This window comes from Lissotriton vulgaris, chromosome 1_1, assembly GCF_964263255.1.
Source record: "Lissotriton vulgaris chromosome 1_1, aLisVul1.2, whole genome shotgun sequence".
NCBI classification, from domain to species: Eukaryota; Metazoa; Chordata; class Amphibia; order Caudata; family Salamandridae; genus Lissotriton; species Lissotriton vulgaris.
In genome coordinates this window covers 1,341,279,138-1,341,296,156 of record NC_141685.1, presented here as the reverse complement: position 1 = coordinate 1,341,296,156, position 17,019 = coordinate 1,341,279,138, and the positions used below count along the sequence as shown (strand labels likewise).

The window sequence follows — 17,019 nt, the reverse complement described above, 5'->3', positions numbered from 1 at the left end:
GAATGGGGAGGCATAGTGTGGCAATGTCCCTCAGGGGGTCCGTGTCCTTGCTCCGAAGATAAAGGGCAGCAGGCAGGGCCCTCTCCCCAAGCCCATACAGTGGGGGACCAGTCAAAGTAGAAGACCAGGGCCATGGCTGGGGTGTCATCAATTGAGCCTCGGGGGGGGGGGGGAGGGGGTTGCAAGCCCAGTCTCAGCCATCCGGTCAACCCAAAGGTGGAGGAAGGAGCCCGGTTAATGGAGAGTCCACCGGGAAGGCAAGGGCACCTGCTTTCCCCCTCACAGGCTGCTGTTCCTTTGTGTGCCCCCTTCTCCCGTATTCCTCTGCGGTTAGGTCCCTTGTTAAGCTCTCCCCCACTGCTAGTCCCCAGGCCTTAGAGAGTTGGATGGGGAGGTCGCCACCACCGCAGCCAGCGTTGGTGATGAGTGTAGAGGCATGGGTCATCGTGCAGCTCTGAGGCCCACCTTCTGCATGGCCTGAGCTAGGCCGCGCGCCCGTGGCCTGATAGAGGCCTCTGTTGCAGTTTGCTGTTGGGTGCCTGGTTGTGCCGAGAATCAGTCTGGATACTCCTCCTGGCGTGGGTGGAGTAACGAAAGGAAGGGTGAAGCCCGAAATCTCCACCAGCACCGAGGATTCCTGCCGATTCGGCGATGTGGTTGTGAGCTCAGCAAAGCGTGTCCACCATCGTGACCCGATTGACCACGCCCCCTATCCTGTGCTTCTTAACAGTATATGTTCCAGCTAGTCAACACGTGTATCGTCAAGTGGGATTAACTTACTCAATGACATCATCAGGTCTAGGGGAGGAAAATACAAGTGATATAAGTCTATACAGAAAAAACAACAAGCATAATCTAAAAATAATTACGTGAACATATTCACTGAATGAAGCCGACTAAAGTATTATTCAATCTGCTTTCAGATAACAAGAATAGCTTTTCTTTGATTTGTGCTGCAAAGAATATCATATAAATGTATTATTTAAGTAGATATTTCAGAAAGAGCCCATTTCTACCACGCAATATCTTAAGGGTAAATTCTGTAACCTACTAATGTGATTGAAGTGGGCTCAAAAATAGAAGAACAATGCCATAATGTTGGCAAGATGACTCAGTGAGTTAAAAATTGGCCACACACTACTTTTATGAACTATAGGCAGATGCATCAAAGAAAATACCGGGAGCAAACGGGCAGATTCTTTTAAGGAATCTCTAAATAGAGAATCCTTAAATTGCTCTTGCATTTAAGGAATCCCAAAATGAGATTCCTTAAATGCAATGCATGAAACCCCAAAAAAAGCGATTTCGCTAATAGGGGGAGCAAATTACCATGAAGTTGAACTTCGTGGTAATTTGCTAAAACTTTGAAAAATGCACTTTTGTGCATTTTTCAAAGTTACATGTTGCGCACACACATGCCCTTAGGGCATGTGTGTGTGTAACATTTGTGCACAGGTCCATTTCAGGGGTGCTAAAGGCTGTCCTTTGGACACCCTGGCACCCTTGAAATAGCGGAACATTAGCGATTTGGTAATAGCTAATCGCTAATAAGGAATGGCTTTCCCATTCATTCCTATGGGCCTTTAGGCCCATAAGAATGAATGGGAAAGCCATTCCTTATTAGCGATTAGCTATTACCGAATCGCAAATAAGGAATCTGTAGTAATCGCTAATAACATTGCGATCCCTACATGCATCCCGTTTTGCGAGTCTTTAAAAGCGATTCCTTAAAATTCGCTATTAAGGACTCGCAAACATAACTTTGATGCATCTGCCTGATAGTTCCTGCATGTGAATCTTGACAAGGCTAGCTCATCCTTTCAATTTTTATACAATAGGTAATAGTGAAACTAGTTATTTGGAATGCCAAGAAATGCCAGAAGTGTGGTGTGAAGTACTTCACTTCACTTCCACAGTGTCTCGAAAGGTTGATACTGACCAAGGTCTTTCATCACACATATTTCTATATTAAACTCATAATTCTAGTTGAACACATCTATGAGATGGCACATCATTTATTTTTTGGCTGCAGACATCTAATACATTTGGCACTATTAGAATGTATGATGCTTAAGATACATTCCTAAGGTCAATATCAGACCATTGTAAGTTGTAACGAACAATTAAGGCTTGTCTGATTTGTAAACAATTAATGTAGCTCTCATGCGGTTGTTAGTTGTGGAGTTTTAGCATCTAATGACGATTTCAATGAGGATTGTGCTCAATCCTGAAGTGAGTAAACCAGTGCTTGTCACCTGACACAGCTTTCAAAGACCACATAAAATGTAAACCTGAAAGAGACTATTAGTTATGGATTACTTACCTTAGAATTACCCCCAGGCGTCAGACTGGATCCAGAGAATTTTTCTTTAGCAGTACCCGTGCGCGTCGGTGGGTGGCTTCGGTCGACTCTGCGTTCATCGTTGGCTCGTAGTCGCTGAAATGACGTGCCTGTACCTACTTAGACGCAGCCCCTGCGCGGTGATGTCAGTTCTTTCTTTTTTTCTGCACCAGCCAGTGCAGATCCAAAGATAGCGGTACCCTTAGTCTTTTTCCACTTCTTTTTTCTAGTTGTTCGACTCCTGGTGTAAGGGATGTCACATCGTTGGACCGGCTTCCAACCTTGTGACTCCTGTCACAAGTTGATGTCGGTCACAGACCCACATCTCGTGTGCCTGGAGCGCGACCACAACCTGAAGTTGTGCTCCAACTGACGGGCGATGAACCCAAAGTCTTTGCGGGAGTGCTCCTGAAAGTTTCTGGATGCCCAGCAGTCAGCTCCGTGCCGTTCGAGGTTCCGGTCAAGAGGGAGGTCACCACCGTCACTCCTCTTCGAAGTCTTCATTTCGGGTAAGTTGAAGCACAAGAAGAAGGCAAAGAAGCACTGTTGCTCTTCGCCATCTCCCTGTTCGTCGGCCAACGCGACGCGAGATGCGGAAGGTAGTCGTCCGGCTCGGCCCACGGAGCCAGTTGGGTCGACCCCTCCCTTTTCTCCTTTCCCGGGATCCGGAGCGAACCCTGCCCAACTTCATAGCTTTTCCAAAGCCCTCCACTCCATTTTTGGGCAGCCAGACTCCGCCGGCGCGCCTTTGGGCCCCGCGCACTTGGCTGGGGGTTCTAGGCCTTTGATGCCAGCGGCCTTGGCACCTGTACCGCAGGGGCCCCAGGGATCCAGGCCTGCATCCGAATCAGCTCCTTTCGACCTTACGTCACCTCCTCCGGCACAAATCCATTGCCCACACCTCTGTCCCCTCCGGCACTGGATGTGCCCCAAGCCGGCATCGATCCCGGCCTCCACCTCGACATGCAAACAGAGCCGGACCGGCGTCGACCGACGCTGGTACCCGCGCCGACCAGTACTTTTGTGCCTCAGTTCTATCCTGCATTCCTTATCACCCTGAGTGGCAGCCAGTGGAGGGTGAGGAGGACAAGGAGGGGTCTATTTACCCTCTGGCAGACCAGCTGGAAGAGCCGCACTGGAGAGAGGAATTGGGTGAGGCCAGTGGTCTGGATAGATCCCCAACCTTTGGCCCGCTTTTTCCCCCTACCATGGCTATGGAGGAGGGAGGTCCTATGCTGTAGTGTTGCGTAGGGCAGCTGGGGCCTTGGGCCTTGAGCTATCTATGGTGGCAGTCAGGACTAACCTCCTGACTGAGGTGCTTCAACTAGCAGCAGCCTCTTTGGAGCCCCTGCTGCCCTTCAATGAGGCCTTCAAAGACATCCTTCTGGGCACCTGGTCCAAGCCCAGCACAGGGGCTCCTGTGGATAGACTAATTGCCCAATGCCATCGCCTGGCCCCGGGTGACCCCACTTTCCTCTCCCAGCACCCTACCCCTGAGAGCTTGGTGGTCCAAGCCTCAACGTCCAAAGGCGCTTTCCCTACTACTCCCCCAGATAGGGAATCCAGGAAGCTGGATCATTTTGGGAAGAAGATGTTTTTTCCGCCAGCTTTGGACTGCGGTCAGTAAACACCATATGTCTCTTGGGCTGTTACCCTCACTCTGTGTGGGACACTGTTGCGCAGGTGCTGCAACAGTGCCCGGAGGAGGCGCAGGCTGTACTCTTCCGAGCGGTCGCTGGTGGAAGGGATACGGCAAAGTTCGCCATTCGCTGTGGGCTGGACACTGCAGATTCGCTAGGCAGGATGATTTCAACGCCGGTAGCCCTGAGATGCTAGGCCTGGCTGAGGTCCACTGGCTTCTCGGGCGATGTCCAATTGACTCTTTTGGACATGCCCTTTGATGGCCGTCGCTTGTTTGATGACAAGGCGGACAATGCGCTTGAGCGCTTCAAAGACCCTAGAGCTATGGCCAGATCCTTGGGCCTCGCTACCACCTCTCCCCCAGAGCAGTCTGCTTTTTGCCCCTTTTTTGTTATGGAAGGGGTGCCCCACCACGTTCTGACCAGAGCCACAGGCCTGTGCAGGCTGTCCAGCCTCTGTAAGGCCGAGGACGTGGGACCCACAGGCTTGGGTCTGGGGCCAGTGGGCAGGCCTGTCCACCAGTGCCCCCTCTGCAGCAGCCTCCAAACCTTCCTAGTCCAACCTTTCAGGGCCACCAGTTGCCAGAGGGTGGCAGGATCGGCCATCACCTCTCCTACTGGCACAACATCACGTCAGACAGGTGGATTTTGCAGATAGTTCATAGGGGCTACTCCCTCTCCTTCGAGACTACCCTTCCCTCCATGCCACCTACATTCCATCGCATGTCGGAGGATCCCCTGGCCCTTCACAGTCAAGAAGTTGCGGCTCTCTTGGCCAAGGGAGCCATCGAGCGAGTCCCTGTGCCAGAAGTAGGTTGTGACTGCTACTCCCACTACTTGCTGGTGCCCAAGAAGGACAAAGGCCTGCATCCTTTTTGGACTTCAGGGACATCAACCTCTTCCTCCGGAAGGAGAAGTTCAAAATGTTGATGTTGACTCAGGTGCCCTCAAGACTGGATGGTAGCGTTGAACTTGCAGGATGCTTATTTTCAAATCCCCGTCCTGCTGGCACACAGACATTACCTAAGGTTCACGGTAGGCCACAAGCATTTTCTGTTTACTGTGCTCCCCTTTGGCCTTACCAGCGCCCCTCAGGTGTTTACGAAAGTGATGTCGGTGGTCGCAGCTCATCTGGCAAGATGAAGGGTTTCAGTCTTCCCCTATCTTGACGACTGGTTGTTGAAGGCGAGCTTGCCCCAAGCTGTCGTCACCCACCTCCAGACTACCGTGGACCTCTTGCATTCGCAGTCAACATGCCAAAGTCGCACCTGAACCCTTCTCAGAAGCTCCTTTTCATCGGAGCAGTTCTGGACACAGTGCAGTGTCTGGCCTGTCCTCCCGAACATCAAGTCAGGGTATTCAGGCTATGATACCAATGTTCCAGCCTCTATCCCGGATTTCGGTGTGAATGACCCTGAAGCTTCTGGGCCTCATGGCCTTCTGCATCCTGTTTGTGGATCATGCCAGGTGGCATATGCGGGCTCTGCAGTGGGACCTGACGTTCCAGTGGGCACAGCATCAGGGGAATCTGTCCGATGTCGTCCAGATCTTGGCGTGGACTGCACATCAGTTGCAGTAGTGGCTCACGAACCAGTATTGGGTCAACAGCAGATCCTCTCCCTTCCCCACCCAGATTTCACAGTGGTGACAGATGCGTCACTCATGGGATGGGGGGGCCACATGGGAGAGGCGGAGATCAGAGGCCTCTGGTCTCCGGCGGAATCTAGGCTCCACATCAACCTTCTGGAGTGATTTGTCTTGCACTGAAGGCATTCCTTCCCTCTGTCAGACAACACTTCCGCCATGTGGTATTACAACAGACAGGGCAGAGAGGTCGATGACCCTCTGTCAGGAGGCCCTTTGTCTCTAGAAGTGGCTGGAACATCAGAGCATATCCCCGGTGGTTCAACAGCTGGCAGCTTCCCTGAACGCCAGGGCGGACAAACTCAGCCGCCGGTGCTTGATGGATCACAAATGGCGTCTTCACTCAGAGGTGGTGCAAGGTCTTTTTCAGCAGTGGGGAGAACCTTGGTTAGATCTCTTTGTCACCTAAAGAGAACGCGCAATGTCAGCAGTTCTGCATGTTGGAAGTTCCAAGGGGCACTCGCTAGGCGACGCTTTTCATCGCAAGTGGAGTTGCGGTTTTCTACACTCCTTTCCACCTCTACCACTTCTGCCTAGAGTTCTGAAGAGGATCAAGCGTGACTGGGCCCAAGTAATTCTTGTGGCTCCGGACTGGGCACGAAGAGTCTGATATACCGAGCTCTTGAACATGGCCATCGATCCCCCGATCAGACTGCCCCTTCGGGAGGATCTTCTGTTACAGCAGCAGGGGACAGTCCTCCACCCGAACCTGTCCTGCCTCCATCTTCTTGAGCGGAGATTGAGCGGTGACTGTTGACAGCTTTTGACCTTCCTCCTGAAGACTGTAATGTTATCTTGGCAGCCAGTAGTCCCTCTACTAAAACAGTATCCACCTGTAGATCGAACCCATTTGTGGCATGGTGTGCAGCAAAAGGCTGTGGATCCCTTTTCTGCCCCCCTTTCTGAGGTTCCCCTCTTCCTGCTTTCTTTGGCCCAGCAGGGCTCTGCTCTGGGCACCTTCAAGGCTATCTTTCGGTCATTTCGGCCTTTCTTTGCCTTCCTGATCGGTAAACATCGTTTACAACGATGTTTTCACAACGCGGTACCTTTACACCGCGGCTGTGACAACGCAAGTCGTTACCACGACTTGCGCTAGAGGGCGCTCAAGGTCTAAAAATAGTTAATTTACTATCCTAACACCTTCCCTAGGGTCCACGGGGACTGGTGTTAGAATAGTAAATTAAACTATTCGAAATCCGCGCCCCCCCAACGCAAGTCGTGGTAACGACTTGCGTTGTCACGGCCGCGTTGTAAAGGTATGCGTTGTGACGGTACGCGTTGTACCGTCATATATCCTTCCTGATCAGCCTTCTATTTTCAAATCCCCTATTGTAAATCATATCCTTAGGGGGATTACTCACCAGTTTCCTCACATTCCTTTCGTAATGCCCCAGTGGGACTTGAACCGTGTTCTGACTTACCTTATGTGCATTCCCTTCGAGCCGCTACATAATTGTCCTCTCAGACTCTTGACCTTAAAGACTGCTTCTCCGGTTTCCATCACCTCTGTTTGAAGGGTGAGTGAACTTCAGGCCCTTTCTTCTAAGCCTCCTTTCCTTGCTGTTCATCCATACAAGGTGGTCCTTCGAACTCAACCTTCTTTTCTTCCCAAAGTGGTTTCCTCTTTCCACATAGAACAGTCCATCACTTTGCCCAACGTCTTCCGGCCCGCATCCTTCTAAAGAGGAGGTGAGGCTCCACTGTCTGGATCCAAAACGTGCGCTTTCATTTTATCTGGATCGCACAAAACAATTTCGGGTGGATGATCAGCTCTTTGTTGGCTACGTGGGCACCAAGAAAGGTAGGGCCGTGCAAAAACGAGCCATCTCTTGAGTCGTTCTTTGCATTAAAATTTGTTATTCCTTGGCGAAAAAGGAACCTCCAGTAGGGTTGCGCTCCATTCCACGAGGGCGACGGCAGCCACTACTGCTTTGGGACGTAGAGTCCCCCTTCATGACATCTGCCAGGCAGCCACGTGGGCTTCATTGCACACGTTCACTAAACATTATTGCCTGGACAACCAAGTCCGGAGAGACGGCTTCTTTGACCGCTCCATTCTTCAGGACTTCCTGGTATGAACTTGGTTCCCAGACTCACCTCCGGGGTTGGTATTGCTGGGGTATCTATTCCTAGGTAAGGAATCCATAACTAATAGTCTCTTTTAGATGAACAAGTTACTTACCTTCCGTAACTATATATCTATAAGAAACATATATTAGTTATAGCTATAGATTCCTCTCCCCGTTCTGCGAACTGACTTTTAGAGTAAGGAACTCCCTTTCAGGGCCCTAGTTTTATGCACCAGTGGTCAGTGTCTTGCATGGCTCTGCGCTTCTGGAGTGGAATGTCCTGTAAAGAACTGACGTCAGCACACAGAGGTGGTGTCTAAGTAGATACTGCAACTTTATTCCTGCGACCACTACTCCAATGACAAACGCAGAGTCGAGCAACGCTACCTACCGACGTGCAGGGGTACTGCTAAAGAAAAATTCTACACCATCTTAACTGCCAGCAGCAAAGCTGCACGGCAGAGGCGGCCCTCGCCTCTTCTTGATGACAAGCTGATCTGGACTGACCAAGCAAGTACTGGAGAATGAGCGCAGCCCCAACACTGGCTTCCAGTATTTGCATTTCCCCAAAAGCCTGTCTCCATCTGCTTTTCCTCATCGACAAGTAGGTCTCCCCCTCACGCACTGGATGCAGATTAGACTTTTTTAGTTCCTGAATGTACAGTAGGAACCCCAGAGTGACGCTGCTACATGACGTGGTGCTAGCTAAGACTTACATGATGAAGACCTTTGAAGGTTTTGTACAAGATTTATTCTGATTACATCCGGTCTCATCTCCCACCACCATGTGTAGTGGTGTCTCACAGGGCTCCCCTGCTTCCTCAGGTGAAAAGGTTGTAAATTTCGGAATCAAGGAACTAGATTGCCTACAACCATAGTAATTAACTCTGTCTTTCTCTTTTTCCAGACCTTGGCCTCAGTCTTCAAAGCGCTATCCATGACAAACATAGCAGAGCTCCTCATTTCCTGCCTCTGCCTGGCGGTGTTGTTACCGATCAAGGAAATCAACACAAGGTTCCGGAGCAAGCTGCGGACACCCATCCCAGGGGAGATTGCAATGGTGGGTATCACAGCCGTGCTTAAAGCTGCACTTCTATCTAGGATCTCAGAAACAACAGGAACCTGTAGATCCTATACTACACACAGCACTGCAGATAAGATAATACTGGTAATCTTATACACTCTAATCCCAGACCTATGCTTATAAACAAAAGATTATGTATTACCAATAAATCCAGTGTTTAACCATTCTCCTGGGAGTAATGAAGAAGCTGCTTGTTTGGCTCCTTGCTTCAAGCTGTATACATCCACTAATTTGTTCATTGTAGTAGCATCAGCAGTGTTGTGGAAAAGAAAAAGAAAAATGTATGGTTGGGACACTTGAATCATTCTCAGTCACTGGGGATTTACCTGGGCCGCATTCCAGTCTTTTGTTTTTTGGTCACTGCCATCACTAAGACTACCCTTATGAAAGTTACACTTAGTCGAAACCCAAAAGTGCCCATCCAGCCTGAGTGGCTGGACCATGCTCCCTTTGAACAGGATAACATACCAGTGAGTTGGAGCTTGTAAGCTACCTGCTGCCCGTACCTGTTTACAAACATTGGTAGACAAGAATTTTTGCCGAAATATTATGTTTCTTTGAGGTAGTCGTAACAAGGAAAACATTTTCATTTCTCCTTGTTTTCCCAACTTTGCATCTACACTGCATTGTACAGCACACATGCAAAGTGAGAAAAGCCTTAAAGCATTGTTTTGTGCTGGAAGGGGCCCCTTCCAGTGCAAAACATATGCTTCAGAGAATGCACATACCCTTGCACTTTAGGCCAAGGGTGTGAGCGTTGGTGCATGGCTGCCGAAAGTGCGCCAGCACATGGGGAGAGAAAAAAGGCACAACATCTTTTTAGAAAAGTGCTCTCTATCTCTTCCTTTGACACAACTTTGGTGCAGGATTGCCTTGTATCAAAGAATACAAAACCTGTGCCTCGGTCTCACACAATCTCACTCACTACATGTCATGTGATTTTCACTCGCGTTAACTCACGCACACATGCTTCCACATAAAGACACACTTACACACACATACGTACGCTCTCTCTCACTTAAGCGCACTTTCACTGACAAGCATGCATACAACATACACTAAAAATGGGGTTTGCTTACCACATGTGCCACTAAAGGCTCTAAGTTTGCATCATTTTTTATTACACTGAGAGTCAATAATAGAATATTATTCACTATTAGTATAATGAAAATCAGGCAGGTGATCATGAATGCGAATCCACCCCTGTATTCATGACACTGATTTTGCCCCCTCTAAGGCCAGGGATCGCAAAGACAGTACCAGAGGTTGCAACGGGGAAGACAAGGGTCGCAGCTGCAACCCCATGGGAACAACTAAATGATGTCCATTAGGGTGAGTGACAATCAAAGTAACACATACACTGGTTTAATTTGGAGCGAGTCAAACTCACAACGTGAGACTAACAGGCGGAAAGAGAATCATGAGGACCACTCAAAATATGTTTTCTCTGATAGAGTTGTCAATGTGAGGGAAAAGAAGGGGCGTAGCTATCAGTGGTGCAACTGGTGCAGTGGTACTACAGCTAGGAAATGGGATGGAGTCCAGCCTGCCTTGCACCAGGCTGCAGTTATATTAAAGCAAACACAACAGGTGATGGACCGAATGTGGAGCAATGTCACACACTCAACCCAGTCCAAAGATCTGGGCCCAAATCCATTGTTATTTTGCACTCCACACCACCCTGGGTTAGACAATGGCGATATGCAAATCAGCTCTGACCCTGTGCCCCATGGGAACAGTCCAGTCCGAACTACAAAAGCCATGTCCTTCCCAGAATGGAATCAAGCATCCGAGGACCGGACCGGTTTCGAGTTAACACCTCTCATCAGCCCGGCTAGCTTGACTCCAGTGGTGTGGAGTGCCTGGGACCCACGTCTGGGCATCCCCAGCGCACTTAGGGCGGAATATACAAACACAACAGGTGATGGACCGAATGTGGAGCAATGCCACACACTCAACCCAGTCCAAAGATCTGGGCCCAAATCCATCGTTATTTTGCACTCCACACCACCCTGGGTTAGACAATGGCGATATGCAAATCAGCTCTGACCCTGTGCCCCATGGGAACAGTCCAGTCCCAACTACAAAAGCCATGTCCTTCCCAGAACGGAATCAAGCATCCGAGGACCGGACCGGTTTCGAGGTAACACCTCTCATCAGCCCGGCTAGCTTGACTCCAGTGGTGTGGAGTGCCTGGGACCCACGTCTGGGCATCCCCAGCGCACTTAGGGCGGAATATGCAAACACAACAGGTGATGGACCGAATGCGGAGCAATGTCACACACTCAACCCAGTCCAAAGATCTGGGCCCAAATCCATCGTTATTTTGCACTCCACACCACCCTGGGTTAGACAATGGCGATATGCAAATCAGCTCTGACCCTGTGCCCCATGGGAACAGTCCAGTCCGAACTACAAAAGCCATGTCCTTCCCAGAACGGAATCAAGCATCCGAGGACCGGACCGGTTTCGAGGTAACACCTCTCATCAGCCCGGCTAGCTTGACTCCAGTGGTGTGGAGTGCCTGTTACCCACGTCTGGGCATCCCCAGCGCACTTAGGGCGGAATATGCAAACACAACAGGTGATGGACCGAATGTGGAGCAATGTCACACACTCAACCCAGTCCAAAGATCTGGGTCCAAATCCATCGTTATTTTGCACTCCACACCACCCTGGGTTAGACAATGGCGATATGCAAATCAGCTCTGACCCTGTGCCCCATGGGAACAGTCCAGTCCGAACTACAAAAACCATGTCCTTCCCAGAACGGAATCAAGCATCCGAGGACCGGACCGGTTTCGAGGTAACACCTCTCATCAGCCCGGCTAGCTTGACTCCAGTGGTGTGGAGTGCCTGGGACCCACGTCTGGGCATCCCCAGCGCACTTAGGGCGGAATATGCAAACACAACAGGTGATGGACCGAATGTGGAGCAATGTCACACACTCAACCCAGTCCAAAGATCTGGGCCCAAATCCATCGTTATTTTGCACTCCACACCACCCTGGGTTAGACAATGGCGATATGCAAATCAGCTCTGACCCTGTGCCCCATGGGAACAGTCCAGTCCGAACTACAAAAGCCATGTCCTTCCCAGAACGGAATCAAGCATCCGAGGACCGGACCGGTTTCGAGGTAACACCTCTCATCAGCCCGGCTAGCTTGACTCCAGTGGTGTGGAGTGCCTGGGACCCACGTCTGGGCATCCCCAGCGCACTTAGGGCGGAATATGCAAACATCACAGGTGATGGACCGAATGTGGAGCAATGTCACACACTCAACCCAGTCCAAAGATCTGGGCCCAAATCCATTGTTATTTTGCACTCCACACCACCCTGGGTTAGACAATGGCGATATGCAAATCAGCTCTGACCCTGTGCCCCATGGGAACAGTCTAGTCCGAACTACAAAAGCCATGTCCTTCCCAGAATGGAATCAAGCATCCGAGGACCGGACCGGTTTCGAGTTAACACCTCTCATCAGCCCGGCTAGCTTGACTCCAGTGGTGTGGAGTGCCTGGGACCCACGTCTGGGCATCCCCAGCGCACTTAGGGCGGAATATACAAACACAACAGGTGATGGACCGAATGTGGAGCAATGCCACACACTCAACCCAGTCCAAAGATCTGGGCCCAAATCCATCGTTATTTTGCACTCCACACCACCCTGGGTTAGACAATGGCGATATGCAAATCAGCTCTGACCCTGTGCCCCATGGGAACAGTCCAGTCCCAACTACAAAAGCCATGTCCTTCCCAGAACGGAATCAAGCATCCGAGGACCGGACCGGTTTCGAGGTAACACCTCTCATCAGCCCGGCTAGCTTGACTCCAGTGGTGTGGAGTGCCTGGGACCCACGTCTGGGCATCCCCAGCGCACTTAGGGCGGAATATGCAAACACAACAGGTGATGGACCGAATGCGGAGCAATGTCACACACTCAACCCAGTCCAAAGATCTGGGCCCAAATCCATCGTTATTTTGCACTCCACACCACCCTGGGTTAGACAATGGCGATATGCAAATCAGCTCTGACCCTGTGCCCCATGGGAACAGTCCAGTCCCAACTACAAAAGCCATGTCCTTCCCAGAACGGAATCAAGCATCCGAGGACCGGACCGGTTTCGAGGTAACACCTCTCATCAGCCTGGCTAGCTTGACTCCAGTGGTGTGGAGTGCCTGGTACCCACGTCTGGGCATCCCCAGCGCACTTAGGGCGGAATATGCAAACACAACAGGTGATGGACCGAATGTGGAGCAATGTCACACACTCAACCCAGTCCAAAGATCTGGGTCCAAATCCATCGTTATTTTGCACTCCACACCACCCTGGGTTAGACAATGGCGATATGCAAATCAGCTCTGACCCTGTGCCCCATGGGAACAGTCCAGTCCGAACTACAAAAACCATGTCCTTCCCAGAACGGAATCAAGCATCCAAGGACCGGACCGGTTTCGAGGTAACACCTCTCATCAGCCCGGCTAGCTTGACTCCAGTGGTGTGGAGTGCCTGGGACCCACGTCTGGGCATCCCCAGCGCACTTAGGGCGGAATATGCAAACACAACAGGTGATGGACCGAATGTGGAGCAATGTCACACACTCAACCCAGTCCAAAGATCTGGGCCCAAATCCATCGTTATTTTGCACTCCACACCACCCTGGGTTAGACAATGGCGATATGCAAATCAGCTCTGACCCTGTGCCCCATGGGAACAGTCCAGTCCGAACTACAAAAGCCATGTCCTTCCCAGAACGGAATCAAGCATCCGAGGACCGGACCGGTTTCGAGGTAACACCTCTCATCAGCCCGGCTAGCTTGACTCCAGTGGTGTGGAGTGCCTGGGACCCACGTCTGGGCATCCCCAGCACACTTAGGGCGGAATATGCAAACATCACAGGTGATGGACCGAATGTGGAGCAATGTCGCACACTCAACACAGTCCAAAGATCTGGGCCCAAATCCATCGTTATTTTTTACTCCACACCACCCTGGGTTAGAAAATGGCGATATGCAAATCAGCTCTGACCCTGTGCCCCATGGGAACAGTCCAGTCCGAACTACAAAAGCCATGTCCTTCCCAGAACGGAATCAAGCATCCGAGGACCGGACCGGTTTCGAGGTAACACCTCTCATCAGCCCGGCTAGCTTGACTCCAGTGGTGTGGAGTGCCTGGGACCCACGTCTGGGCATCCCCAGCGCACTTAGGGCGGAATATGCAAACACAACAGGTGATGGACCGAATGTGGAGCAATGTCACACACTCAACCCAGTCCAAAGATCTGGGCCCAAATCCATCGTTATTTTGCACTCCACACCACCCTGGGTTAGACAATGGCAATATGCAAATCAGCTCTGACCCTGTGCCCCATGGGAACAGTCCAGCCCGAACTACAAAAGCCATGTCCTTCCCAGAACGGAATCAAGCATCCGAGGACCGGACCGGTTTCGAGGTAACACCTCTCATCAGCCCGGCTAGCTTGACTCCAGTGGTGTGGAGTGCCTGGGACCCACGTCTGGGCATCCCCAGCGCACTTAGGGCGGAATATGCAAACACAACAGGTGATGGACCGAATGTGGAGCAATGTCACACACTCAACCCAGTCCAAAGATCTGGGCCCAAATCCATCGTTATTTTGCACTCCACACCACCCTGGGTTAGACAATGGCGATATGCAAATCAGCTCTGACCCTGTGCCCCATGGGAACAGTCCAGTCCGAACTACAAAAGCCATGTCCTTCCCAGAACGGAATCAAGCATCCGAGGACCGGACCGGTTTCGAGGTAACACCTCTCATCAGCCCGGCTAGCTTGACTCCAGTGGTGTGGAGTGCCTGGGACCCACGTCTGGGCATCCCCAGTGCACTTAGGGCGGAATATGCAACCACAACAGGTGATGGACCGAATGTGGAGCAATGTCACACACTCAACCCAGTCCAAAGATCTGGGCCCAAATCCATCGTTATTTTGCACTCCACACCCCCCTGGGTTAGACAATGGCGATATGCAAATCAGCTCTGACCTGTGCCCCATGGGAACAGTCCAGTCCGAACTACAAAAGCCATGTCCTTCCCAGAACGGAATCAAGCATCAGAGGACCGGACCGGTTTCGAGGTAACACCTCTCATCAGCCCGGCTAGCTTGACTCCAGTGGTGTGGAGTGCCTGGGACCCACGTCTGGGCATCCCCAGCGCACTTGGGCGGAATATGCAAACACAACAGGTGATGGACCGAATGTGGAGCAATGTCACACACTCAACCCAGTCCAAAGATCTGGGCCCAAATCCATCGTTATTTTGCACTCCACACCACCCTGGGTTAGACAATGGCGATATGCAAATCAGCTCTGACCCTGTGCCCCATGGGAACAGTCCAGTCCGAACTACAAAAGCCATGTCCTTCCCAGAACGGAATCAAGCATCCGAGGACCGGACCGGTTTCGAGGTAACACCTCTCATCAGCCCGGCTAGCTTGACTCCAGTGGTGTGGAGTGCCTGGGACCCACGTCTGGGCATCCCCAGCGCACTTAGGGCGGAATATGCAAACACAACAGGTGATGGACCGAATGTGGAGCAATGTCACACACTCAACCCAGTCCAAAAATCTGGGCCCAAATCCATCGTTATTTTGCACTCCACACCACCCTGGGTTAGACAATGGCGATATGCAAATCAGCTCTGACCCTGTGCCCCATGGGAACAGTCCAGTCCGAACTACAAAAGCCATGTCCTTCCCAGAACGGAATCAAGCATCCGAGGACCGGACCGGTTTCGAGAAAACACCTCTCATCAGCCCGGCTAGCTTGACTCCAGTGGTGTGGAGTGCCTGGGACCCACGTCTGGGCATCCCCAGCGACAATGATCCACATTCGGTCCATCACCTGTTGTGTTTGCATATTCCGCCCTAAGTGCGCTGGGGATGCCCAGACGTGGGTCCCAGGCACTCCACACCACTGGAGTCAAGCTAGCCGGGCTGATGAGAGGTGTTACCTCGAAACCGGTCCGGTCCTCGGATGCTTGATTCCGTTCTGGGAAGGACATGGCTTTTGTAGTTCGGACTGGACTGTTCCCATGGGGCACAGGGTCAGAGCTGATTTGCATATCGCCATTGTCTAACCCAGGGTGGTGTGGAGTGCAAAATAACGATGGATTTGGGCCCAGATCTTTGGACTGGGTTGAGTGTGTGACATTGATCCACATTCGGTCCATCACCTGTTGTGTTTGCAGTTATATTAAAGGCCACCACTCAAAATGTATAAACCACAGCCGACCTGGGGCCTCGCTGTATGTTTACTTTTCAGGGAGGTTGACTGGGATACAAGGGGCGAAGAGGAAAAGGGAGAAATGGAGTAGAGAAAAGGATGAAAGCAGTGAATTTAAGATAGGGGAGACGAAGAGGAAAAACATTCAGAATGGGGTAGGGAATACCGCAGAACGAGGAGAGAAAAAAACAAAGGAAATGAGGAGCAAACGGCGCAAAGAAGGAGAAAGGGCCACAATTAAGTATCCTGGAAGAAGGAGATATTAACGAGTAAGGGACAGAAAAAGGGAAGCAAGACACAGGGTAAGAGGGAAGGAGGGTAGGAAAGAGGATAGGAAAGTCCCACTTCATTTCAATCTCTGTTCTCTCTTCTACTAAACATAGTGTTGGATCTTCTTTATTCTTTACATGACTCTCATGCATCTTCTCCTATTATCATTGGTCTACCTCAACTCCTAACCTGTCCTCCCAAATCCTCTCTTATTCATAAATGTATTTTACTTCAAAATATATTAAAACCCAAATCTAACATTGAATTGGTCTGGGAGAAGGACTTTGGTCTTAATTAGCCAGTCTCTTTTTGGGATAAACTCTGGCTAAAAATTAATAAAAGCCTCAAGGACAGCCACTACTATGCATACATTGTTTTATAAAAGGCTTCATATCACTCCCTCTGTGTCTGCTAAATTTTCTCGAGTAACCACTAATGATTGTTAGTCAAGTGATGAACCTAATAGGAATTTATTGCATATGTTATTTTGGTATCCACCTACTTTTCAGTAGTGGCCCGTGGTGGGAGTGCTGCCGGGCACTGACGTGGGGCGGGGGAGGGGCAGGGTGGGGGGTAGTACAATCCAGAATACGGCCGAACAGAGGTAAAAAACCAAATAAATAAATAAAATGAATTTTGTTGCTCATGCTGCATCGCACTTGGCGATGCAGTGCGCATATGGAAATTCAGCTCATTCCTTGGTCCCTGGG

At 50.7% G+C, this 17,019-nt stretch overlaps 1 protein-coding gene across 3 annotated transcripts in view; it reads left to right on the top strand.

Annotated features, from left to right (window-relative positions):
• The window catches only part of LOC147749132 (solute carrier family 26 member 10-like), a 490,027-nt gene that overhangs the window by 158,114 nt on the left and 314,894 nt on the right, over positions 1 to 17,019 (top strand). For all 3 annotated transcript variants that reach the window (XM_086966525.1, XM_086966535.1, XM_086966516.1), the window contains exon 5: positions 8,602 to 8,754. In XM_086966525.1, the coding sequence (XP_086822651.1) occupies positions 8,602 to 8,754 (153 nt within the window). The remainder of the gene's footprint in view (positions 1 to 8,601; positions 8,755 to 17,019) is intronic.